General features: G+C 41.8%; 1 protein-coding gene across 2 annotated transcripts in view; it reads left to right on the plus strand.

Moving 5' to 3' along the window:
• Nucleotides 1–26,399, plus strand: part of PLCB1 (phospholipase C beta 1) — a 341,583-nt gene that overhangs the window by 2,084 nt on the left and 313,100 nt on the right. For both annotated transcript variants that reach the window (XM_039569803.1, XM_039569804.1), the window contains exon 2: nt 9,457–9,534. In XM_039569803.1, the coding sequence (XP_039425737.1) occupies nt 9,457–9,534 (78 nt within the window). The remainder of the gene's footprint in view (nt 1–9,456; nt 9,535–26,399) is intronic.

Consider the following 26,399-nt stretch of genomic DNA (forward strand, 5'->3'; position numbering starts at 1 on the left):
TGCTATAGGCTAGTTGGTAAAAAGATTGTATACCTAAAGTCTGCAGTAATAAAACATGGCTAAATTCTGGAGAAAGACGTGCATTTTAGGTTAAAGGTGTTACTCAGCAGGCCACAGGTGTTACCTGGACTGTGTGACTGAGATGAGTCCTGTCGTGTTTGAGTGCTTTGTTGGCAGCCTTGTGAAAGTTGATGCCTATTTAGCCCCACTGTGATGAAGAACTTTAGTATTAACTCATTGTTGACTGTGCATTGTGTGTGTCTGCACATTTCCCACACCTCAGCTCTCCTGTCTTGCCTATAATGTTCTCAGCAGTGGAAGCCCCACAAAATCCAAGGTTTCAAGGGAAGTGAGTCTCTCCTTTGCCACTCTGGCTGTATGTAGGCATTCAGACAAATGCATGTTCAGTGACTTTGAAAAGCATTTGCCATTGAGTAGCCATTAACCACTTCAGAGTCTTAGTTTTCTGTGAAATTAATCTGCTGGAGAGCTTTTAAAAAGGATGTTGCTGAATGTGAACCTCTGTGGTCTCTCATGTAAACAGGCATGCACAAACTCGCTAGCGAAACAATAGGCTCTAATAAGGAGTAGTAAACTACAACATGTAACAGTAAAACACAATTGACCATAATGAGCACTTTGGCTCTGCTGTGCTACCAGGGCTCTTCAGAAAAACACTATTTCTTCTCATGTTGTGTGAGAGTGGGAGTTCAGTTCTTCCACATTGCCTGTGCACTGGGGCAGCCTCTGTCCTCTCCTTGTTGGTCCCTTCCATTTTGTGTTGCAGTTTAAATATGGTCCTACTGACTTTTGTTTGCATTTTGTGAAGCAGAAGTGGTTGTTGTGACTTTTTATGACTTGTACCAAGTTTCAGCCCAAAGCAAAATTTTTTCTAGCTGAGCTTTAAACCACAGAGAATTTTAAATGGGAATGCTGGAAGCATTTAAACCAGAGCCTGAGAGGCGTTTGAGGAATTTCATGTTGTGTAGAGTAACGTTTGTTACAGAAAGTATTTGCCAGCTTTGAGAAGGAGACTGTCACTAGGTGGGCAGAGCAGTCTGACAAAAGCTGTGGTGATACAGACTTGAAAACCAGTCCATGCATGGACTTCCCATCCTGAGGCTCTTGTAGCTCTGTACCTGATCAGCAACTGATGTGCTAATAGCAGATGTGGTACAGACAATTCACATGGACCCTCTCTCTGAGGAACAGCACTGACATCTGCTGTGTGTCACCCGTGAGCCTCATCCAGTGCCTGCTGCCCCTGCACTTGGGGATGATCCAGCTGGAAAGAGAAATGCGGTGCCTGAGCTTGGGGAAGTGGAGAGGAGGAGGTCACATCAGCTACTCCAGATCACATACAGGCAGGTGGAATTCTTGGAATTCCATTTCCTCTGCAGACCATCTTCAGTTTCTAAACTGAAGAAGCATTAAGAATCAATTAAGAAGTTTTGGCTTTGCAAGACGAGTCACTCTTTTGTGCCTTTGGATTGGATGTAATACTGCTCCCACCATCCAATGCCTAATAGCCTGTTCACAAATTCCATCTGGGATCAGGGTGTAAAGCACTAAAGTCAAAGATTATTGTTGTCCCGTAACTTATGCTTTGTTTTATTCTGTAAGAGTATTACAGGTCAGAAAGCAAATATTAGAATGATATGTTGCTCTTGATGTGTAGTTTTGGATTCACAAGGCACTGAGCAGAAGCAGAAGTAGCTGCTCTTAGAATCTGTGAAAGATAAATGTGGCTGGTTGCTTAGGTCTTTTTTTGTGGCTGTATCCATGTGTGTGCCTGGTTTCAGATGGTGGTTGGCAGAGCACTGGCTTCCTCAAGTTGTTTCTTGAGTTGAACCTCTATAGCTACTTCTCCTTGACTGCTGGGAGAGACTGAGTCTTCTGGCTGCTGTCTGGCTTTGAACAGCTGTGCTCTCATACTCCTAGACAGAAGTGAGAGAGAGGGAAGGCTTGGGAAGAGCTGGCTTGATTCCCTCTGCTGTGGTGGTACCCAGGTGATAGCAGCTCTTCCTGGTGGGAATTTTAAAGCAGTTTAATAAAAAAAAAAAGGATGTAATTAAGTCCAAAGGTGAAGCCTTTTTTGGTAGGGGGTTAAGCTTAATGTAGCAGAACGTGTTTCTAGGCTGAGAAGGGGAATGAAACCTGAGTATAAAGAGCAACTTCTCCCAGGAATTCTCTCTCTTAAGGGCTGAAATCTGCCCTGGCTGATTTCTTTGTTTTTGTCTGGCCTGTAGCGGGAACAAGATAGACATAACGGAGTCTTTAAGTAGCTCAACAGCCAGAGCACAGCTGAGCTGATATTTTCTGAGAGCTGTAATTGGCACACCGTAACAAGTTAATATGGTGGCCTATGTTCACAAATAGGTTTGTTTTCATTTCTTGCTTAAAGGCTTTCTTATCTTCCCTAGTGATAATATGTACTATGCATAAAGATTTTGACTGATCTCTCTGTGCCTCACACTATTTACTTTCACTTTTAAGTTAACTATATTGCTAAGGTGAATTCTACCTAAATTGAGGGTCAGGATTCCAATTTTCTAGCCATGTGTTTTTTTGTTTTTTTTTTTTTTTCCCTAAGCATTGGATTAATGCAGCAAACAAACCTCCTGATAGGTAGCATTGCTTAGTGGCTACAGCACTTCCCCAAGTGAGCAGCAAAAACAAACTCAGGTCTTTTAATTTCTCTTTGAATGACTTTCTCTTAGAGCACTTTGTCTTAATAAAGCATTTTTGAGCTCAGAGTGAATGCTTTGGAAATCTGCAGGCTGCTTTGTTTAGAATTCTTTTAAAGAAGATTATCAAGAGTATCCCCTTTGACCTTACAAGTAGATGTAACAGAGTATCTTTATTACGGATGAGCTGAGATGAAACAAATAAACAACTTGGAATTTTTCAGAAGTTATTTTAAGTAACTTTTCCCCCCCTGCCTTTTTTGTTTGTTTTTAAGCTGTGCACAAGCCTGCCACTCCAGTACATTAGTGAGGACATGAAAAATGAGCAACTGTTGTTCTGTGTATATAAAACTAAAACAATAAGCTGAAGAGTTTATTTTTTTGTGAACACTTTCAGTTTGGAGGGAAGAGGTCAAGTCCGACGTTCTAGAGTTTTTGTTGTTTCTTCTTTGTTGCTAATCTTTATGTAGTAAACAAGTATCAGCTCTGGGCTATTTAAAAGTATTTTATTTGAATGAGTATAAGTTGTGGTTTTGGTCTTTTGCAACATAGGAGACTGAGTTTACCATTTTAAAGAGTTAATATTTAGTAAATGGGAAAGCCTGAACTTGGTTAACTCCATTGGAAAGCTCTTTATAACTTAAGGGGGGGGTGGGGGGCAGGAATAAGATTTGGATCTGCTGCAGATGGGTTAGATGCCTGCCTGGGAAGCTCTGATGTTTAAGTCATAGATGACATCTCTGTTAGTGTAGTTTTGGAGCCCTTTGGAGTGTTGGTGGGTACCTGGGAAAGTCAAAACCAGAAAAGAACTCCTAAATAAAAGAGCATTCTTTGGGAAAGGGAAGTTTGACTGTGAATTTGGGTTGTGCACTGTGTGCTTTCTTTGCTTTAGTGTTTGAATGCTCAAGACTTTATTTTTAATGAAAGCTGTATTGAAATAGTTAACACACAGTTAACTACTCACTGTGGAGTCTTTTATCTATTATAAAGTAACTGCTTCATAAGCACTTTTCAATTTATTTTCACAAGGCCCATCTTTTGTTGTGAATTTTGACTGCAGCTGTTTCTAAGAAGCATCATCATTATCTATATGTGATTTATTAAATGACAGAATGCTTCCAATTGTACTGTTGTTGGTCTTTTTTTTGGACCTGCATTAAAAATCTGCTAACTTTTAATCTGTGATTAGATAAGTTGGACCTAGTTTTCAGCCTGCAGAACCATAGAGTCAGATGTTCAGAATGCTTCCCCAGTGACTTAAGATGAGTTTGGGCTCAGCATCTCTGAAAATTAGAAAATGAGATGTGGAAATATAATTCCAACGTTCTCTCAAAATCAGAATGCAGCATTTATGCTGATGAGCAGACTGGTTTAAATGATTTTCGCAGCATCACACAAGAACTTTTTGGCCAAGATAAAAATCTTCCTGGCTGTCATTTGGCTGCTTTTGCTCTGAAGTTCTCCCTTTGTTCTGTCTTTCTTGACTGTTTAGCTTGCCACATTTAAGGACTCAGGCAGTAAGAAGATCCTCAGCTTGAGTGTGGGGACATCCTGAGAAATGGGTTGGGGTAGGACAGACTTCAGAGAAACAAATCCCACTCAAGGTAGATCTTTGAAACTTGCAGTCTTTGATCAGCAGGATGATGACTTCTGTTCTGTGGTGCCATCACCAAAATTTCTTCAGGGTTTAGCCACTCTGATAGTGAAGGATATTTTCCTGCATGTTCCTGTTGAACAAGTGGAATTTCATTTTACAGTTCTGTAAGATCAATTCAGTTTTGATTTTTTTGGTCCTTCCAGCCTCCAGCATTCATTTCACCTTCCCCAATGCTTTCTTCTTGCAACCTGTTAACTTATGTGGCAGATCTGGTTCCCCTGCCCTCAGTAAAATTCTTTGCCCTTCCAGATTATTTCAGGGGGTCACTGCAAATGGGATGAGAACTTTCTCCCTTTCACTTATAGTTCAGCTGTCAGCCTGAAGAAGTTCATAGTTCTGATTGTTTGGGTAATCCTGTTTAGTTCCAGTCTGAGTACACTCAGTGTATTATGGAATTTACAGCTAATGTGTCTGCTGACCCTGTGGAAACTGCTATCCCTTCTCCTTTACTCCTTCTCTGCTTCCCTCAGGCCTGGAATCCACCTGATTTGTGGGGTGGCAAGATAGCTCTTTTTAGGGACTGTCCCCACATCTTACATCATTGTTCAACCAGAGTTCAAGCCCTTTTCCCAAAGTGAAAGAAATGCTCAAGAATATTTTGCCTCTGCCAGAAAGAGTCCATATTTCTTAGCTTTGTGTTTCAAAGCATTTTGGCAGAAATTTTCCAGAAGGTTCAAGCAAGTGAAATAATGATGTGTAAAAGTTTTCAGGTTATATTTGGAGATGTTCAGTGTCTCTGAAAATCCGAGGTGAACCAAGGAAAGAACAGTCAGCCTTAATAAGGCAGTGTCATGAGCCCCATCTGTCAGAAGAGCTGAGGACAGAGGCTGCTCTGCTTTTCTTTTAAAAATCTTTTGATGTGAATTTTGACTGCAGCTGTTTCTAAGCAGCATCATCATTATCGATATGTGGTTTATTAAAACACAAACTTATCTGGCTCATGCTTAGTAAAAGGCTCCATCTCTTGTGCACAGCCAGGTCATGGTGGTGCTCTGATATATCAAGTCAGAAAGGAGCTAAACCAAAGTTTTCACCCTCTTCATTGATTTTCTTTGTTTGATCATCTTTATGGGTCAGTAGTAATGAAATGGAGGTGGCACTTTTTGCTCACTGATGTTAGGTGTAGTCTGAGGGACCCACTCTTAAAATCAGACCTTGAAGTAATTATCTGGCTGTCATTTAATTATGGACTTGTCCATTGGTCCTCTGTGCTTGTGTTCTGCTGTGCCTGGCTGGTAAGGATCCCAAAGTTCCTTGTGGCCCTTTCTGGGCATAAAGTTGAAGCCTCTTTGTTTAAAAGTATAAACCAGAGAATATTGCTAATGCAGGATCTGAGGTTGGACAGCCAATTAAGAGGCAACTTAATGGAATAAGTATAGAACAGCCACATTACTCATTTGACGCTGTGATATTGGAGGAAAGTAGAGAATTGGCCTGAAGTCAGCAAATAAAAAAGTGGAGGACTTTTAAAGGTGAAATTAAAAGCCCTTCAAGAAAATTATTCACTTAAGCTGAGACTGGTATGATACACAGCACACCAGGACTGTCAGGTTAGGGCCACTCTTTCTTTCAAGGAATTTGCAGAAGGAATCTCTTGGAAACCAAGCTGCTGCTTGGCATGAGCATCCACAGTGGCATTTAAAGAGTCTGACAACCCCCAGTCATTTGCATGATTGACTGGGATGCTCTCCTTTTTTTTTTTTTTTTTTCCTTCTATCCCTTCTGGTCACAGCTGATTTTTGCTTTGGTCATCTCCTCCTGTACCTGTTTTGTCTGCTTGGAATAGCCCCAAGAATCTGGCCTGCTGCTCAAAGGGCTGCTTACTTTGTTGATATCCAGAGGAATGGGTATAGGATATAGGCTGTACTCCTACTACACATTTAAATGTGTTAATTTCCAAACCCTTCAGCTTTAGAGATGGGCAACGCATTTTTTTTCCATTTTATTCTCACTTTTGGATCTGAATGGGTTAGAGGCGATACAAAGGTCTGCTCCTGATTTGTTTGTCCTTGAAGTTTTGGGTCTTTTCTTTACTCCTTCTCTACTGTCTCCTGTCCATAACCCTCTTCTTCAGAATTGTGTGTGGTTGGTCAGTCTGTTCAGGAGAGTTATGAGGTCAGCTCTTTGAGTGAGGGAGCTGAATTAATGGACTTCAGGATACTCATAAATGACTGCAGGTGTGTATTATGGGTCATAAACCACAGCTATTCCCTTATAGTACAATAATGTTTGTAAATAAATGCACCAGACGATTGTTGGTTGAAGCAAATTTCTATTTCAGAGCCTTGAACTGCTGCTTTTCTTGAATGCATATTCCAAAAAGGGTTTTTCAGGTGTCTTTTTGATTGTTTCCTGCCTTTGCAAGCCCTGACTGCAGAGTAGTATAAAAGCAAGAGACCTGTTCCAGGTGACCAAGGACTCTGCTTTACTCTGGAGTAGGGGGAAGGACTTGCGGAGCTGACTCAGAAAGTTTCTTTCTATTCCTCCACACCCAGAACGGAGTGTGGCATTTGTCAGGGATCTACAAGAGTGATAATTATCTTGTAGGACACAAAGCATTATGCATGTGGCTTTTATTGCTGCTGCTGACTGCATGGAAGAGTTCCTGAGACACGTGTTGCACAAATACATGTACAAAGTTATTCTCAGATCCTGTGACAGTGTGGGGTTCTCGTGTTCATCAGCACATTAATTGTGCTGTGCCTAATGTTAGAGTAGTACAGTTAATTAAAAAACCAAACCCAACCAAACAAAAAGCCTAACACAACCAAACAGCTTTCTGGAGCAGAGATTCCCAGACTAAGACTCATCCTGTCATGATAAAGTTTCCTTTATGCCACCTCATCCTCCGCTTTCTTGAGTCTGATTTTAATCAACATTTTACAACCCACATCTACAAAAGTATTACTCTGATAGCTGTATGTCATCAAACACATGTTGGTTTGAAGCAACTGATTTGAAATGATTAACCAGCAAAATTAGCTAATCCTAAAGCATAATTGCTTTGTGTCTGTTTTCCATCACTTCCTTCTCTTTCCCCCTGAAGTTGCTTCTATCTCTTCCAAAGGTAGAAGGACACTTATTCTTTACCTTTCCTCATTTTGTATTTTCACACACAGGCTGCGTATGACACAATGAAATAAGCTAAGAAAGGAGAGTTTTATTTCCAAAACAGGGATTTTTCCTGTTTTTGAATGGTGGAGGTCTAAGAGCCCTTTTGTAGGTGCTTGTGGATACAGATTGATTTCTTCAGGACCTGATATATTTTAAAACCAAATTTGCATGTTGTATCACAGAACCCAACGTTCAGGTGTCCAGGATGCTAGAAACTATAGAGAAATGAGAGGAAAATAGATTCTACAAGTTCTACATGTCTGTTCTCTCAGGGAAGGGCGGTGTTTTAATGAAGGGTCAGTGGTGCTTTATGACAGCTCTGAGCCCACCTGGGACATTTCCATGGCACTGGCACAGCCACACTTCCTAGCCTCTGAAAACTCCTGTGACACCATTTGGGTGTCAGTGCACCTGTGGACAGATCCAAAGCCTGGATCTTCCAGTTACAAAAAGGCCTTCTACACTCATTAAAGGGTTTGATCTTGTATTTTCTCTTTGTTTAGAACTTGCCCTTCAGTATGTATTTCTCTTGTGCTGAGATAAAAATATGCTTGATGGCATTTTATTCTTTCACCTTGTTCTGCTGTAGGCTCCTGGCTGGTGCAGGGCCTGTCACTGAGCTGCTTTGGGTCTCATTTTTTTCCTAGCTGTGAACTGGGAGCAGTTCAGCTTCCCTATTTCAGGAATGCCAATTGCTGGGAGTGCTGTGTCACAAAGGATTGTACTGATGACATATGGACAAGTGTACTTGCATCAGAAATGACACTTAGAGAAGTTAAGTTTTATTTATTTACAATAGTGTCACTTCCATCAACTTTCCTTGCACTTAAACTCTGCACTTAAATATGTTTGATTTAAATTTGAACCTATTACAGCCCATTTTTTTTCCTCCAAGCAATATAGACTGACCTCACACATTACTGCTTTGGAAAGAAGTGAAAGCTAAAGCTGTAAAATACCTTTAGCACTTCAACAGCAATATAAATCCTTTCTGAGGAAAAGCTGTTTAGCCTGGGTTTCTGGGGAGCTGAGGCTTAGGCAATTTTTCTGTCCCCTTGTCTTTTTCCCTTTTGTGCCCCTTCCATAACTTCTAAATTGAGTCTGGAAAATGGGTAGAGGTCTTGAGACAGCAGTGTCTTTACAGATGTCATGAAAAATAGAAGAGAAAGAGAGGAGAAATCCTATTTAGGAGCAGGCTGTGCTGGTGTCAGTTATTGTTAGGCACCAGGGAATCCTGATGGGGAGAGATGTGATGAACTCCCACCTGCAGAAAAGGCTTGGCTTAGAGCTTGTGTCTCCAGAGTCAGGAACTGCTGTCAGTCAGAAGACATGAATTTGTAGGTAACAAGGCTGCCTTACTCAGTGTACTAAGAAATGTGCCTGGTTTTAAGTGACTTTGAGCTATGGATGTTACCAGACTAGACAGGTTTTCAACCAATTTGAAAGTGAGGTGGAATATAGACATACTCCCATTACTAAAATTTTCATGGTTTGATTATTAAAAAAGTTAAATTCTAATGGAAAGTTACCGACGAAAGTCTTAATGTAAAGAATGCTATTCGTTGTTTTCTAGGCAAGTTCAGCCTTTGTAAAAGTAAATTTTATAGGTATTTAGCTCATGTTGATACCTGAAATTGAAGTCACGTTAAGGTAGGCAGCGGACTCCTGCTAACTAGAATGCTTTACTGTGTGGGCTCTAGTTTGACATTCAGGGTGTTATGCCTAACTTCATCTACTTCCAGCTCCTCTGGATTAACTCCACATGTTGTCAGGTCTGGAGTTATTTGGTGCTGTCTCCACAGTAATGGAAATACGTTATGTCAGAAAAATGGAGATGAGGCAGGTGATACTAAATTCTTTTAGTGACATGTTGCTAGTGATACCTTCAGGGTAATTTCTAGATGTTGCAATTCATTAACACGGATGGCAAAGCAGCTTGTGCATAATTATGTGTTCTGTGTGCTGACATGGATTTTTTGTTTGTTGTTTCTCTGCCAGGACTCCACTGTTGTGACTCCAATTATCCTCAGAACAGACCCACAGGGATTTTTCTTCTACTGGACAGATCAAAATAAGGTAAGAGAAAAGCTTCCAGCTCCAGAATGGTTCTTTCTTTGTGGTGTGACATGCAGTCCTGGCACAGCAGACAAGCATTTTATCAGCATATCTTCCTCTGCTCTTCTGGAGAGCAAAGGCAACAGGCCTGTGGCTCATCCCTGGTGTGCAAATCTTGGTGAGATGGGTGGAAGATTTGGTAAATTCCAGCCATGTTAATGCTGTGATGCCCAGTGAGGTGTATACTTGTCCTGGCAAGGACAGGAAAGATCCATTTGGGATGCTCTTGTGGTTCATAGTTGGCTTGTGGTTTCTCTTGCTTTCCACAAGAGGATTTTGTCTGTGGTGCATGACAGGCCCAGAATTCCTGGAGGCCATAGCTCCCTTTGAATTCTTCCTCCTTAATATCCATGTGCTCCCTGGCCATGCCTGGTGGGTCACGTCACCAAGTTCTTACTAATCCTCACTGGACACTTTCAAAAACATTCTGGTGTGCTGAGCTCACTGCCGTGGCTGGGGAGAAGTTGGGAAAGCTCATGGCCTGATTCATCGCTGCTGTGCTCCAGTTCCACATCCACGTCACCCCTCAGAACCACCGCTGTCATGTTCCCAGCTGTTGGAGGCTGGAAACTCAAGGAAACACAGGGAAAGAGGTCAGCACCCTGAGCACTTGGGTGCAGTTTGTTTCATAGACAGATTTATAATAGAGAATTAGTGTTGCAGTCATGATAGTAAAACACTGCATCGAAACTAGGAATTGAACCAGTTTCTGTTTTCATACAGATGAATTTTCAAGTACTTATCAAGTAAGTGCTTGTACTGGCTCCCTGTTGAAAATAGTGTTGAAGTTGGTAGTGCTTGAGCTTTGGCCTTGTATGAGAATCTGCCAGAAAGACTAAATGTGTGCTTGTGGTATTCTGGCTGCAGAAACCTGGTTTACCAGTTGTGTAGCTGTTTTTCAGGAGTTCCTGTTGATTTTATGTTTAGATACTGGGGCAAAAATAGCTCGAGGAGATAGCAGACATGAAATGTGCAGGCTGAAGAGGCAATTTGCTATTACGTTAGATCGTGTTTATCTTCCTATGTTTGCTTTTGAGAGGAGATGGAGCACAGTTTTGAGTGAGTATATTTGGAAATCATATTGTGGAGTTTATAATGAAAATCTTGTCTTTGCCTGTGCTTGTACAAGATTGTGGTGGGTAATAGCGAGTTCATCTGTTGACAGTGCAGAGTTGTTTTAAATTACTGCCCAGAGCAGCCAAGTGAGTGCCCTCAGAAGTTGAAGGCTGTGACTGATTTACACTGACCCAGTGGCTGTGCCAGGATGCAGTGCAGCCTTTTGGCTTGTTCCTTCCCTTGCATAAACTAATTGTATAAGCTAAAAAATAATGATGAACTCTGTAAGAATAAGTGGAAACCCAGAGTTGATTGGAGAGTTTATTTCACTTTTAATATGTTTGGCACTAAGACCTCCTTCAGTTTCCTACTGTTGTCTGTAAAAACAATGTCTTAAAGCAATTCTGTGAAGAATAGCTATTTATAGAATTGTTGTTCTCATATTCATGAAGAAATGTATTTATAATGCTCAGAGCATTTTTTTTAAAGGTTGGGTATTTATGCAAGAAGTTTAAGTGTTAGTTTGATTTTTAAACTTGCAAATCAAGACTCTGTAAAGAACAAGAGGGATTTTTCTGGTTAATAATTCATGACAACTAGGTGAAGCTTGTTTCTAAACACCATCCTAGCAGTGCCTACTTAAAGAAAGTAAATGTATATCTGCTGGGGTGCTGATAGTGCAAGGACTGGGAAGGAAATGCCATTTTCTGCTTTTACAGAGTATTTGGGTTCATGTTTATTGTGAAATTGCAAATACATGGAAAAAGGAGGTTATATAGGAGATTCTCTTTAATATCCTTCTCTTTGTGTGAAGTGATCCTGTGATGATAGCAGAACTATGTGGAGAAATACGAGGACAATACAACCTCTGTGATCACTTTCTCTTTTTTCCCCATGTTATTTTTTTAAGCAATTGCTTTTGTCATGAGTAAGGCCTGTTATTTTCTGTGTGTGGAAAGATAAGCCTTGCTAAACAAAGTGATGAACTGGGAGAAGCCTGCTGCCAGCTTCCTTGATCAGGCATGTTTTCCTGGGAGCTGACTACAAAAGGTGTGGAGATGAGGCCTGAGCAGCAGCCATCTCTCAAGCCATTTGTGTGTCCTGTTTGCCACTGTGTGAAACAGTAAATGGTGTGGTGCTTAAAACAGCAATCTGCCTCCTTTGCCTGCTGTTGCCTTATCAGTAAAGTTACACAAAAATTACATGAATCACTGGGAGGGAAAAACAAAACAAACAACCACTCCCCTGTGTTAAATTTTATTTAGCTTAGGGAACTGGTGGTTGTAGCTCTGCAGCTTTCCCGAACTCATTGGCTGGTTGAGCTGCTTCTGGCATTGTTTTCTTGTTCCCTTCCTTTTCTGTTTCTTCTCTGTTGCAGGGAAAGGCAAATAATCTGTAGTGTCTGCTGTCTAGCAGTGGGTCTGGACAGTCCTTGAGATTGCTCTTTGTGCAGTCAGAGCCCAAAGCTCTGGTGAAGATGCCTGTGGAGAGCAGCCCTCCCTCGGTGTCACTGACCCCATCTTGTAGCTCTCCATGAGCCGCCAGTGCTTGCAGGGTTTGCAGCCCCGTCAGTGAGTCTGGGTAATGCTGCAGTGGAGCAGATGAGGCTCCAAAAGGCTGCTGAGGGTCAAGCTTTATATATATGACCAGTGTGCACTGTTCACTTGCTTTCACTTGTAGCTTTCTGATAAGTAAGTTAGTACCAATTTCCATTGTAGTCTCAGGAGCTATGTGCTCCTCATAAACAATCCAGGATCTGTAGTTTCAGGCTCATGGAGATCCTTCCCACTTAGGATATGCCACACGTGAAAGACTAAAGGGTGGCAGTTTTTGTGGTGTGAAGGTCTGTTAAGTAATTTCATTTAAGCTCCAATCTTGCAGTTAGGTAATAGCCGTGTGGTATCCTGCATTTTGACACGCTCACTGTGTATTTGCATATTTCAGCTTACATTGCTGTCATCAGGAAAGGTAATCCTCCAAAATCAAGGCGTCCATAGCATTTCCCTATTTTCTGATAACAGTGAGAACGTTTGATACCTTTTGTTTTTAACAGATGGCAGGACAGCTTTCTGATGTTAATTGTATTTTTCAGTATGAAATTTTTTTGTTGCTGAAGATACTGGAATATTTTCTTCATCTGTGTGCAGAGTGCTGGCTGATTCCATATTATTACTTGAATGGTTCTCAACGTGGGCTTTAAAAAGAAAAATTAATGTGATAAGTTTTTGTTACTTACCTTATTGTTTAGGTAATGTTTCTTAACTACAGCAAATCCAGACAATATTCATTGTGGTGTTGTGTTTTATGACCTGACTGAAACAGAACTCAATTTCTTGATTTTTTTTTTTTTTTTTTTTTTTAACATGGAGTGCAGTTTCTTCCATTTGTTCTTATTTTGGTCGTGAGCATGGAAGAAAGATAAATCAAAATTTAACCAGGTGAAGAGAGTCTGCTGGAGTAAAAAGGAGTGATAATCAAAAGCATTTCTCAGGAGATGAGCAGCAGCTGGAAGCATTTGGTGTGTTTAGCCCAGCTTGCAAAGAAAAGCCAGACAAAGACTGGTTTCTGTCTATGCATAAATGTATTAATGGATGCATAGGCAGACTAGGAGAAGAAAAAGATATTGTCAGGCAGTTTGTGCGTTATTACTCCTGCATCCTTTGTCTGGAAGTTGTTATGCAATCAAAAGGATGTTGGGAGAAGGCACTTAGCCATTGACTCAGTGCAATTCTAACACTGCAAGAAAAGGAGGGAAAGGAGGAAAGCAGATACTGCTTTTGTGGTAGATCCATTTAGGAGTTTAAAAGTCTGAGGATGGTTAATATGCTGTCCTCTCTCTCACTAGCAGATACTGATTTATTCTCCTTTATTTTAAAAGCTGGGCAACAGCAGTGACATGGCAGCACACAGAAAACACAGAGGATGCAGACCCAGTCTCATCTGCTGCACCACAAAGAGATTTAACAGTCTGTGTTGTGAAACACAACGTAAGTGCCCAGTTCCTGGGAGTCAGCAGCAATTTCTAATGCCTGTTGCAAACAGATGTTGATCTTGTTTGTCCAAAGGAAGTGTTTGTTGAGAAGCTACTGGGAGTGCTGAGATATCCTCTGGGAGGGAACGTGAGGCTGGAGGTTCCCTCCTCAGCCCCTTGCAATTTGAGCAGCAGCACAGCCCAACCGAGGGCTTCAGCTACAGGGAGAAGCAGCTTCAGGGAGTGCATGGCACCATTCCTACCTCAAGATTTTAAATGTATTTGAGAAGATGGGGTGGTGAAGCCACAGAAGTACTCACAGGCAGCCATTCCTGGCAGACTGACAGGCTGAGGGTATCTCTATGCAGAGAGACTTGCACTGTACAGTTTTTTAATAACAGTTTTGCAGTTTTCAAGGGAAAGAGTGGGGTAGTTTCTCCTCTTCCAGGGACAGGCCTGTTTCCATGTATGAACATCACTGACCGTGACACTGATTGTGCTGTAATCAAACCCCTCCTGATGGGAGAGTTTTTAAAGTCCTTGCTAGGGGTTCCAGAGACAAATGGGACTCTCAGCCTTTGCTGCTTCTTGATAGTTGTTTATTAAGTCTTATCAGAAAAGGAGTCACTAGTGTGATCCAGACAGCGCAAAGCAGAGGATACAGGAGAAAGCTGAATTATCAAGATTACATGGCCTTTTTAAAGGTAAATCAACCAATGGTTACTAAAAACGTACATTATTTTTACTCTTCTACCAGTTATTTAGTAACACAGCCAGGAACTGTGGACTTCTTTGTCCAGTCATCCCAAACTACTTTTACTGCAGAATATGGAGTAGTAGAAGGAGGTTTGGAGAACAACAACAATCCTCCATTTTGATGTTTTTTTTGCTTTTATCTATTTACTACATTAACAAACCCAAAACATCTAAATTTTTTGCCCTGTGACAATCTTACATAGTAGTCTATCACCTAATTTACACTAGTGTAGTTTCTAGCTCTTTTCTAATAGTAGGCAGTTTTTTCCATGGACAGAGGTCAAAAGCTGTGTTGTTCAGGGGGGTGAAACCCCTCAAAACAGGCAGAGAAATATTCTCTGCACTCTGGGTTCCCACATGACAGAACTGGTGCCAGCATGCTGCAGCTCAGCCACAGGATGCGAGCTTGATACAAGAGCCTGGAGCAATAATCTTGTGCCTTGAGCTGGAGCTCTCTTGTGCCATGCGAGTGCATGAAGTGGCTCCTTATGATAAAGATGAGAGGATTTTTCTGGCTTGGAAGGTCCTCTCCCTTCTTGTGTCCTGATGTGGTCCTGAGTTCCTTGGGGCCTGGAAACCCAGCACAGATGACAGTGAATGTGGGCGGTGGAGCCCGTGGGCTGTAGGTAGGATTCGGGAGGATTAGGTTTGGCTTCAGCATATCTGTCAATTCTGTGGCAATCCCATTGCCCTCATCCAAATGGAAGATGATGTGGCATTTTTCCAGCTGGTGGGAATTTTGCCTGTTACGTAAGAGTTCTTTTGTGTCTCTTTTGAAGCAGAGCTTTAAAACAATTGGGTCAGTATTTGTATTGCCCTATGGGTCAAAAATGTTTACATTAGGTCTGTATATGCTTTACAGTACATTTGACAAGCATACAATAAAGACCAAAGTTAATATATCAATATGTGAAATACACCTAGTAATTTAATGAGAATGGAATATTTACTAGCACCAGGTTTAAAAATACCTGCTCCAAACCTCAACTGTGCGCCTTAATTTATTCAAGAGCAAGGTTACTCAGTTGTGTGTCTCAGCGCTGAAAACATCCAAGAAGTGCTTCATTAAACATGTATTCACACTTCCCTCTCTGGCGTGTAAACAAAAAAAATGCCAAATAACTTAAACCCTTAAACTTGAGACCATAAATGCAATTAATTGAATGAGAAAAAATAATGCATAGGTGTCCTTATGAAGGAGTATTTTAGTGTGTGCAGTGAAAATCTCACTTTTCCTGCTCATTCTTGTAGCATCCTTATAATTTCATCAATCACCATCCCTTTCTGTTAATTCTGTTTCATAATGAGGATTGGGCCTCTATCACGTTTTGCCACATGAACAGGTTTGCCTTTGCTTCAGCTGTAGGACACAGGAGTTGGAATTACTTGGGTCTGTGTCCTGGCATTCTACCAGGTGGGTTTTTTTGTTGCTGCCTTTTTTTATTCTGTATGAGATGCCTTGTGTTCCCAGTGCTCTACTACTTCAGATGCTTATCCATGGACTTCTGCAAAAAAACCCAACAAACTCTCATTTGCGTCTGCACATTCTCCAGCGTCAGACAGGCACAAAGGGAAATAATACGAAAACTGGGGAAGTTTTATATCCGTAGGACCCTCTGGATATCAGATCATAATCCTCTCCTTCTGAAGGGAAAGTAAAATGGATTAATGAATGGTGTTGCTCTAAACTTGCTCTATTCCTTTATCCTTTTCCTGCATCTGTGAACTGAGTGTGAAGCTGAAAGTGGATTGTCCCTGATTTTTGAGAGCAGGGGTTGGGTTGCTTGTTGGATTTCAGTTGGAAATGTAAGGATAAGGGGTTTCAGGCTCTGGAAGGTGGGGGTGGTCCTGTGGAGGTCCTGCTCATCTTTTCACTGGAAATCTGGATGAGGACTTCCCTGGGACAAGGAGTTGTGGTGATGTGAGGTTTTGCTTCTTAATGACACTGGAAATTGGGAGTGAACCTGAAGCAGACAGTAAAGTAATAATGGTGGCACAGCAAATAATCTGGGTTTTGCAGTCTTTGATTCATGAATTTGAGGTGTAGCATTAGGAGGCACCATGGTGGCATTAGGAACTTGAGAACAGCTCATGTTTTTTTCCCAACCACTTAAAAATCTGCATGTGAGCATAATGAAGAGACAGGGAAAGTGGTAGGGAATTGCCACAGACAGCCAAAATGGGAGGAAATATTTCATGGAGGTCAGCTTCCCACCAGGCTGCTGATTTAAAGGAAATCTCTCTGCTTTCAAAACATGGAAATTGTTCAAGGCCCATTAGGGAAATGGTACTACATCAAACACAGATCTCTAATAAGCATTTCCCAATGCTAAATATCTCCCTTCTTGTGAGGGAGGCAGGAATAGAAAATGAGGTTTGTGGTTTAATCCACAACACAGGTCCAGTTTATGAAGTGAGGAAGCCAGAGAACCCCAGAAAGTGAGGATGACTCTGGAGTCAGCCGAATTTATGTACTGCTGAGTTCTTGGGCACTAAGAACAATCCTAACCTTTTATATCATGTGAGAATATTATCCTTGCTGTCTGTTGAGCATGGGTTATGACTTTCCCATAAAGATGAGATTTGTAGGTTGTCTTTTGTTTAAAAGGACTGAGACTTTGTAAGCTTTGGCTGTAAATGGGTGTAAATGTCAAATGTTACAAAACACTGAAAACTTAAATTTTTATGCAAGAAGATTTTTATGATCTGCCTGCTGGAGACTGTTTTGCTGTTACAATTTTCAGTTCAAATATCTCAGTAAAGAAAGCTTGTGTCCAAGTTGACCAAAATCCACCAAAGTGCCTTCCTGGGCTGGTGTCTGTTTTCTAGCTGAGCAGGGCTTGCAGTAAACAGAACCGCTGGTGTGTCATAAGCCAGCCTGCAGTCTCTTTGTTGCCTCCTTAATTAAAAAAAGTCTCTTGTGTTCGTGCCTGCAGCTTGTACATAGATTTGGTTGAATGTGCAGCATCAGCTTTGCTGACTGACCTATTATTAGCATAGTTCAAAAATTGGCTCCTAGCACATCAGCCTTTCTGATCTTTGGAAGGATAGCTGATCTCCTGGTGTGCCTGTTGGATTGACTTCTCTGTAATGCTTCATATCCTGGCTGTTTCCTCTCCCTATTATGCTTTGAGAGGTTTTTTTGTGTGGTTTTTTTTTTTTTTTTTAGCTGTGTAGAGATAGTGCTTCAACAGTAATGATCTTTAAATAAGATATATGCTGTCTCCATACATGTGATCTTCCCGTGTGAACATATGTGCTCCACTGCTAATCAGTACTATGGGGGAAATGGGTTAGCAATTTGGGGCTTTTTTTTATTATTTGAGGAGTTTGAAAGATGCTCTAGAAATACAGGAGAGTGGCAATAAATGTCAGTTTTGCACTAATTCTTGCCTTGTTTACCTTTAGGCTTTTTACCACTAAAAAAGTGAACTCGACTCTGCTTCCCCCTCCTGCCTGTTCCTGCAATTTTGGCATTTTACACACTCATGCTTGCAGCTGGCATCACGCAGAGCAGAACTGCCCCTGGCCTGGATGATCAGTGGTGACAATGTGCTCCATTGTTCACTGCCTTCCTTTTTGGTTTGGGGTTAGTGTGTAAGGACAGAAGGCACTCTGTAGCTTCCTTTCCTAGGGAATCATCTCAGTTCTGTCTTTTTTTTTTACTGACAACTTGTAGTAACCCAGCATTGGGCAAACACAGTAACAGCCTCAAATGCCACAAATTATAAAAGTTTTAGGTTCACTGTGTGTGTCTTTTTTGAATAATTCTAACTGCACAGATGCTGTTTGCATTGCCAGTCTCCTGCAAATATTCCACTGGATTACAAGGGATGTAAAATCCATGGGCAGACTCCTGGTCTTTTGTGCTGCTGTATCTCCTCCCTAGGCAGCAGCTGTGCTGCTGAAACTCTGAGCAAGCTATGGAGGGTGCCAAATCCCCAAAAGAGGGGGGAGACTGTGCCTTCCCCTGGCTGTGGTTTGTGTAGGTGTGCCGTGTGTGCTGCCAGCAGCAAACCTCCTGTCTTGCCTTTCCACAGTGAGGGCTCTACACCAGGCAGCAAGTGAGAATTCATCTTCATTACTGCTTCTAGTTAATCTTTCCACATAGGCACGTTTAGCAGTGTAACGTGACTTCCTGACATCCATCCTTTACTTGTGAACAGAAACCCCAATAACAGGGGCATGTTCTCACCTCTGAGACCCAGTTTGTGATGTCATAGCTCTCTGATGCTGAGCTGTTCCTCATGCACTCAGTGTGGGCAAGGAGCAGGGGCTGCAGTGTAGAGGATGTAGATTTGTCTTCATTCATATCCCAGGAACGTTTGCAATGTCTGGATTTTTATTGTGGAGGATGCCACATGCCCTTATCCAAGGTGTACTCTGCATCATGTGAGGGGAACGGGGTGTTCTGCTGTCCCAGAGAACTGTTGGTGGCTGGAGAATGCCTGTAAATCCTGACTCTGGCGCATGTCAGACCCTGGGCTGCCCAATTAACCCAGTGCAACTGGGAGTGTATATATAGCACTGCTATTTCAGGGCTGCACTTAGTGAAATTCTACCCCAATGCCACATTGCAAAGAGCTCTTGTGCTGTCTGAGGCTGGGGATTACCAGAACCCTCCCCCTGATCCCAAGGCTGGTCACAGTGTGCCTGCAGAGCTTTACTGAGCCTTTTGCCTCTGCCTGTGCAGGTACCATTGGGGTGTGACATCCCTGGCTGCCCTTGGACTGGGGTGTGACATCCCTGGCTGAGGGGTGACATCCAGGTGACAGAGCCTACCCCAAAGCTGGAGAGCTCTGTGGGTTGGGAACTGTTTCAGGTTCTGTTTATTGACAGCCAACTCACCACTGACTGAGGTGAACAAACAGTGAGAGTTTTAATGTGGTTACTGCACAATATTTCACACTTAAGAAGCCTGTGGATAATTTGGACAGGTGCTTTACTACCCAGGGAGCTGGTTATCTCTGACTGATAAACAGCAGTAAGTGCTGTAATGTGTCATAATAAAAATATTGATTAGCAGGGTACAGCTGCTTGGTACTGAGTGATGCTTGTTGAAGCCTTGTTAAAACCATAATGAAATTCTAAAGGAAGCTCTTTTTCTTTAATTCTAGCTGCTCTGTGTTTGCTCAGGACAGTTAGACATCGGGGCTTATTTAATAAAAGGTATTATGAAGTGGAACACTAATGCTTGGAAGTTAGGTATGGCCAAAAAGTATGCAGGGAGTGCCATTAGAGAAATTTAGGTAGTCTGTCTTGGCACTTTCAACTTTGAGACTAGGACAAATAAAAATATTCTGTAGTTAAGGCAACTTTTAGAACAAGACAGTGATGGCTTTGTTCTTTAACCTCCCTAAAAATGGAGATAAGTAAAATAAAGGTGGGTTTTCTGCTTTGAATCCAGATTTGCTTGCTAACTAGTAAAGCCTAGGGCCATGCTGTTCACATAGAAAATTCTTCTAAATTAAGGTAACACCGCAGTAGAGAACCAGGCAGAATCATTAAAAATCATAAATGCTTTCCCTGACACAGGGTTATGATGATTGTGAAATCTGAAGATAGCGGAACTTTGCCTTTCAGTTCCCTGCTCTCAGGGCTTTTCCCCTGAAGCTGAGGGGTTTTTTTAAGTGCAGATCCTCAATTGCTCTTTACTTTAAAAAAAGCATTTCCTTAAAAGCAATGTGATTTGTTATAATGCTCCGATGGTCTGTAATTCACTGAGGTGTTTGATGAGTAGCTGGTGCTTGACAGCAAAGGAAAACGCTTTAGCAGCTGTTTTAAGTGCTTCGTGTCTGTCAGTGCCCTGTGAAAAGGGTGTTCAGAGGAGCTTAGCAGGCAGAGTGCTTTCTGTAGGGGCACAGTGCATCACCACGCTGCAGTGTTTGGCTTTGGGTTGGCTGGAAAATCCATGTTGCAGAGTAAACTGGATTGTTCACATAAAATGTTATCAATAAGTGTCATGGTTTAAAATGATAACTCTGTGGCTTTGCATCATTTCCTGTTGGGGACACCTGAAGACACAAACTTATAGACATTTTTGCCAGTGAAAATTATTGGGAAGAGCTTGTCAGAGATGCTGCAGTAGGGCTTTGTGAGCATAATGATGTCATACGTGCTGGATGGGTGAGGTGAAAAACTCCTCTTGTTAGACTTGCATGCAGTATATTTTAAAATATGGAAAAATCAGTTTGAAGAGTGGCACTTTCTCCTGCCAGAAGTAGATTTTTTCAGTGTACTGACTGCAAATTTATCTTGTCACTGACAGCTCATACCAGTATCTTTTGCATATCTGTGTGTTGCATACCCAGATTTAGATCCCTCTTTCACATATATTGGACTTTCAATCAGTGTTTCTACTGAAATCATGGACCCAGGAAGGGGGCACAGATAAGGTAAAGAAAGCTGGAGATCAACTCAGCTGTTCTGACTGGCAGACTGAAATATTTGCACTTTCCTCTGTGGTGTGCCTACATTTCACCAAATTGTTTAGACTTTGCAGCCTTTGTGTAAAGGGAAAATTATCTCCCCTTTTGTAGTCACAGTGTGTGTGTAAGTATCTAAAGGCTTATCTTAGTCCTGTTGCAAAGCTGATTGTTGAAACAAGATCTCTTCCTTGAAAATGCTTTTTCTCTTGCCTGGGAACTGACATAAGGCATTTCATAATGCTGAATGAAACTTTTTTTTTCTTCTCTGCCTCCACTTTTCCCTGGCATTTCATTCAATATTTGCAGGAGTTCAGGCTAAAATTGGGGGTCCTTCTTCCTCTTTGCCCCTCCTACCTCAAATTCTGCTTCATACAGAACTGACAGGATTAGCATACACAGTTCTGTCTGGAGTGATATCTGAGTTTCCTGGGCATGCCCTGTATCCTCGTGAAAGAATTTTGCCACTGCCAAAGGATGGCTTTTGGCATTCTTTCATTTCTGGAGTTGCTGTACAGTGCACACAGACTGTGCCACTCTGATACATTCATGTTATATTAAAACAGCTCTTCACAAATTACCTTCAGAGCAGGTTTAAGATGTGACAGAGACTTGGGTATGGTTGGACTGGCAATTACAAGTGTAACTGTGTATGGCATGTCACTTTGTGTCACCTTCTTTGGAGTGCTCAGACACATGAATAATATTGTGACTAAAAATGTGGGCCTGAAAATAACAATGTAAGCCTACTACCAGTGAAGAATGTAGGAATTTAGCCCCAGCCATCACTCCAAATCCTTTGGATTTATGCTGGTACTTTGTCATGGCCACTCAGCAACTTCCCTGGATTTCTGCCAGGAAGATGGCTAATGGAACAATCTTTTTATGATCTGTTTCGCTAAATGGTTATAATAATGTGGGATATTAGAGTTACAGATGCTGTTGACCATCCTGCAGTAGATCAAAGTTTGCATATACAGGAACTATGCACTTCCTCTCAGAGTCATGCATATAATTTGGAGCTTCTCATTTGTTGCCATGGTATTATATTATCAGAACAATGAGAAACAGAAGTGGTGATTTTAATGAGCCAAGTCAAAAGTGCCAGTCTGCAACAGTCTCAGCTCAGAGCCTAAGGAATGGTTCTTGTGTGCCAGTAGTAACACAAAAGGGTGCTCTGTAGGTGGCTGTCAGACACTGGTGGCATCTGAGGATTTCCGAGGCTTGAAATACGAATCCAGGCTTGCTAAAACTGTCCAGTGTCATAAGACTGGAGATATGTTTGGCTCATATTGCTGTTGCAGTTTTATGTGACCTCAGACTGTGGCCCCTGAAGGACAGGTGGCCAACACCTGGAGCTGGCATTTGCATCCTGGGATTCATGGGCTTGAGTCATTCAGCTTTACCTGGCCCGTGCAGAGCGTGGTGGTGGCTGGCAGGTCACTCACATCCTGATTCCACAGTGGGCTTGGAGGTGAAGAGAAAAGGGTGAGATGGAAGTGAAGCATCCAGCTGGTGACTCTGACTTGACTTGCTTCTGGGAACCTTTTCATGGAGACAGAACAAGGTACTTTAGTTTTCCTGTTGGTTAAAATAAGTGTGACTGACCAGTGTGAGATCACTCAGCATCTGGAGAGCCTTAAGCCCCAGTCTCCCTCTGCCTGATTCAGAAGAGGGATTTGAAGCACATCCATATCTGAGATTGGTGAAACTGAGCTGTTTCAGACTAATTTTGTACATTTGAATTTAATCTACGTGACAATGACACCAACATGAGGATAATCTGTGAATCATGAGGGCATTATAAGTTGACAGTAAATTCCCTAGAGACTAAAAAAATGCCGATTATATGGGCATGACTCAAAGAATAAGATCTAGGGGAATAAATCACACAGTCTTAATGGACTGTTTCAGAAATTGTAAAATCTACTCCATTAGTGTAATATCCTACTGGCATTCAGTAAGTTGTGTAATTGGCTTGGCTTTGTTTGGAATATAGACTGTTGGGTGGTCTAAACTGTCATATATTGGTATGATTAATTATGGTGCACATGATTTACAGAATTAGCTTGAGAACGTGGAACAGGCTGTTATGACCTAATAAAATTATATGCCAAAAAAAGAGAAAATGGCATCATTTCAAGTCAAAGACTCAAACTGAAAAGGCAGCTTTTGTCCACCACTGAAGGTCTAGTGTGGATGTAGGACACAAACTTCATATCATTTGAGAAAGGGATTGCTGAGTGAAAGCCTGGCTGGCTTTCATCTGTGTTTGTTACCTGCAAAGGTGGAGAGCTCTCCTTTGGCTGGCTGGGCAGTGAATGAGCTGTTCATAAACAGCCTTCTCATGTGTGGACTTCAAGGGAATTTACCAGGCTTGTGTTGCTACGTGAGTAACGAGGACAAGGGACCAGGCTTTTGTAGCTCTGTAACATCTGGAAAATGTCAAAACCCAGATATATTCCCTTGATTTCATAGCTGGGGTTTTTTGAAAGTATTTTTTAATACTTGATTCTGTAGGTATGTATAAAATAAAATAGGCGAACTTGTGGAATCAGACTCGTTACTCTGAGCTAAGGAAGCTGCCTTGCCCCAAATGGAGTGCTTTTGGAAGTCCTGAATGTCATGTTTGACTTCAGTTATAGTCATGGGGAGTAGGAATAGACATTAGTATCTGCTTACTGTCATGTAAGGAGAATGAGCAGTTCTGGTTTCAATCCGAACTTACTTGGATTTTGTTAAAGACAAATAGGATGTTATTTTTATCTTCATCTGTACTTTACCCTGCACTGATCAGTTCAGGTGACAGTGCAGTATTCTAACCTGAATTTGCCTGAAGATACAAGCCATACTCTGATGTGGATTAATAAGTTTATGTTCTGTTGACTCTGGAGATCAGTCATATCTCCTGTGTCTAAATGTGCCTGGTTTTTTTTTTTCCCCCAGAGGCTGTCTAAAAGGAGTTTCTGGAGTTTTAAATGTGCCACAAACACAGAGCTGCGTGCATGTGCTTTACTTTTTTGTTGTTGTTTTTATTTTCCCCCCATCCTGAGCTCCCAAGAAGTTAATATACCTTGAAATGTGTGATCTGCCAGGGGAGGCCTGAGAGTGTCTTTGACTGATATTGTGATAGGAATGGCAGTGTTTGCTCCAGAGACTCAATTCCAGTCAGACAGCTACTGATGAACAAACCACTCCACAAATCAACAACGTGAGAAAAAATGCAATATATTGCAAGGTCCTGTGTGATCTGGAAACCTTTAACTGTGTGTTCTGTCAAACTGATGTATGCTGATACCAGAGTGAATGATGTGCATTGCTTGTTGTGTGTGCAGAATCTAGAAAAGCCTTTTCTCATGACATAATGGTTTCTGGACCTCTCTTCTTGAATGTTTTCTGTATCCTTGTGGGGTTTTTTTCTATCTTACTTACAGAGCACGTGACTTAGTAATGGTGTATCAGAGATGCTTCAGTAAGTCAGAAACATGTTGGAGTTGTGGAGTGACACCTTGGTGCAGTGTTGGACTGCTGGTCTTAAAGTGCTGGTGTGCAGTGTGGAGAGTGGGAGTTGGGGATGGAGGAGCCCTGCTGCTTACCTGGCAGCCTCAGAGCTGTAAGCAGACTTCTGCTTTCCAGTCACTTCAAAATGTTACACTGATGATAAACAGCTTTTGAAATGGAAGCCTTAGATCAGGAGGCAAATAACTAATGAATATTGCATTAAAGTGAAAAAAATCCTCTCTCTGCAAACCATGGGGAGATAGCTTAGAGCATTTCGTTTGAACTCCAGAATCTTTTTCACTTAGACCATTTTCTAAGCAGTCAAGCTAAACTGTGTGGGTTTTAGACTTCAGAGTAAGTTACACAGCTGGGCATTGGAAATGTCCTTCACTGAAGGAGGAAAACATGTTTGTTCTTCTTTAGTTTTATTTATTTATTTTTAGCAAGAAGCATAACTTTGTCTGAAAATTCAAAATCATGCAGCATTTTTTAAAGTGAGTTCATATTGTGCATGCTGTCAAGATAGAAAGCAAGCCAGTTATAAAGCTCGGTCTTTGAAGCTAAATTGATTTTCAGCAATGAGCTTTTATGTGTTGTCTTAGCTTTGTGCCCAGGGAATTTTTTTCTAGCAAGATACCTTCTTAGGAGAAGATAACTTAAGTGATAATTCATGAGTATCCACATCACCAACACACACTGGGATAAACATTTGGGTCCTCAGGCCTTTAAGCATTGTCCAGCCTTCTGTGTAAGTGAGAAGAGTCACATTTGGGGGCTTCTGGCTTTTGCTGAATTTGGGATGTTATTTTGGTGTCCTGGCACAGTAGGAGGGTTCCTGTTTCATGGTGATTGTTTTTATGAAGTTTACATGGGCTGTCCCTCCTCTCAGCCCTTGCTGATGTCTTCCATTCTGTGAGGTGTTGCTGGTGAGCTGCTGATCCTTCAGCTCATCTGTGCAAGTTCATTCCTGGGGCTTGGGGGAAGCCACCAAGTGCTTCCACCAGCAGGCTTTACTTCAGGGTGACCCTGAGGCCCAAACAGCTCCCTACAAACTCCCCTGGGGTATTGGAGCTGGCAGAGGGAGAACAGCCTTGGGTGATGCTGGCTCCAGAGGAGGTGACATGAGGGAGCAGGGAGACTGTGTTGGTTCTGTGACTGTCTAGATGTGCTGCTATCACATCCACAACGGGTGTCTGATAGGTGTGACACTCTAAAATGCACTTATTTTCACAGGATCACATGGAATAGTTAGGGTTGGAGAGGGTTTTGATGTAGATAAAGTTCGAGGTGAGTTTTTAAGGGGTCTCATACATCAGACAGGTGGTGATTTCTATAAAGCATTGTGGCTGTGCTGTGCCACACAGAGCCACCTGGGCTAGCTCTGATCTGACAGAGCTGAGCTGCAGTTAAGCAAGCTCTCCTGAGCACCCTTTTTCCTGATGGTAGGAAAAAGTAAATCCTTCAGTGTACAGCTGTATAAAAGCAGGATTTAGTGCTCTTCATTGTTTGGAGAGGGAAGAAACACTTGCTATTTGGTGCCTACTTTTAAATCCCACATCTCAAGGCATTCTCTGCAGTGTGCTTACCCTGTGTGTGAGCGAGGCTGCTTCTTGTTGGCTGATACTGTAGCTGCTGTTGGTTTAACTCCTGCCTCTGTCAATGAGGGGGGTTCTTCTCTGGATCTGTTCTTTTGACAGCGGCATTTTGCTCCTTGATAATTTAAGAGTCAATTAAAAGAATGAAGATATTGATGTACATTTCCTCATCACCTGTAGCTGCCTAATCCTGGAGTGACAGATTAAGTGGTGGCCTAAATAATTTGAACCTTCCTAGAATAACTCTCAAAGCAATGGACTAAACTTCTTTCCTTCCTCGTAATCCTACAGCAGATGTAGCAAAGGGAAAGTCTGGTAAGACAGTATGGAATGTATTTAAATATTGGTAGGTTATTTCATCCTGATTATGTGTTTGGTAGGCTTTTTTTGAGTTTTCTGAAGTTAACGTAGTCATTTGGGAGAAAGGTGAGATGGGCCACCAGGTAGCCTCTAAGAGAATTCCCAATTTCTCAGCCAGAAGCTAAATGTAGTTGTTTGCTGGTGGCATCTTCTAGGAGACAG

The sequence above is a fragment of the Corvus cornix genome, chromosome 3, assembly GCF_000738735.6.
Source record: "Corvus cornix cornix isolate S_Up_H32 chromosome 3, ASM73873v5, whole genome shotgun sequence".
Lineage (NCBI taxonomy): Eukaryota > Metazoa > Chordata > Aves > Passeriformes > Corvidae > Corvus > Corvus cornix.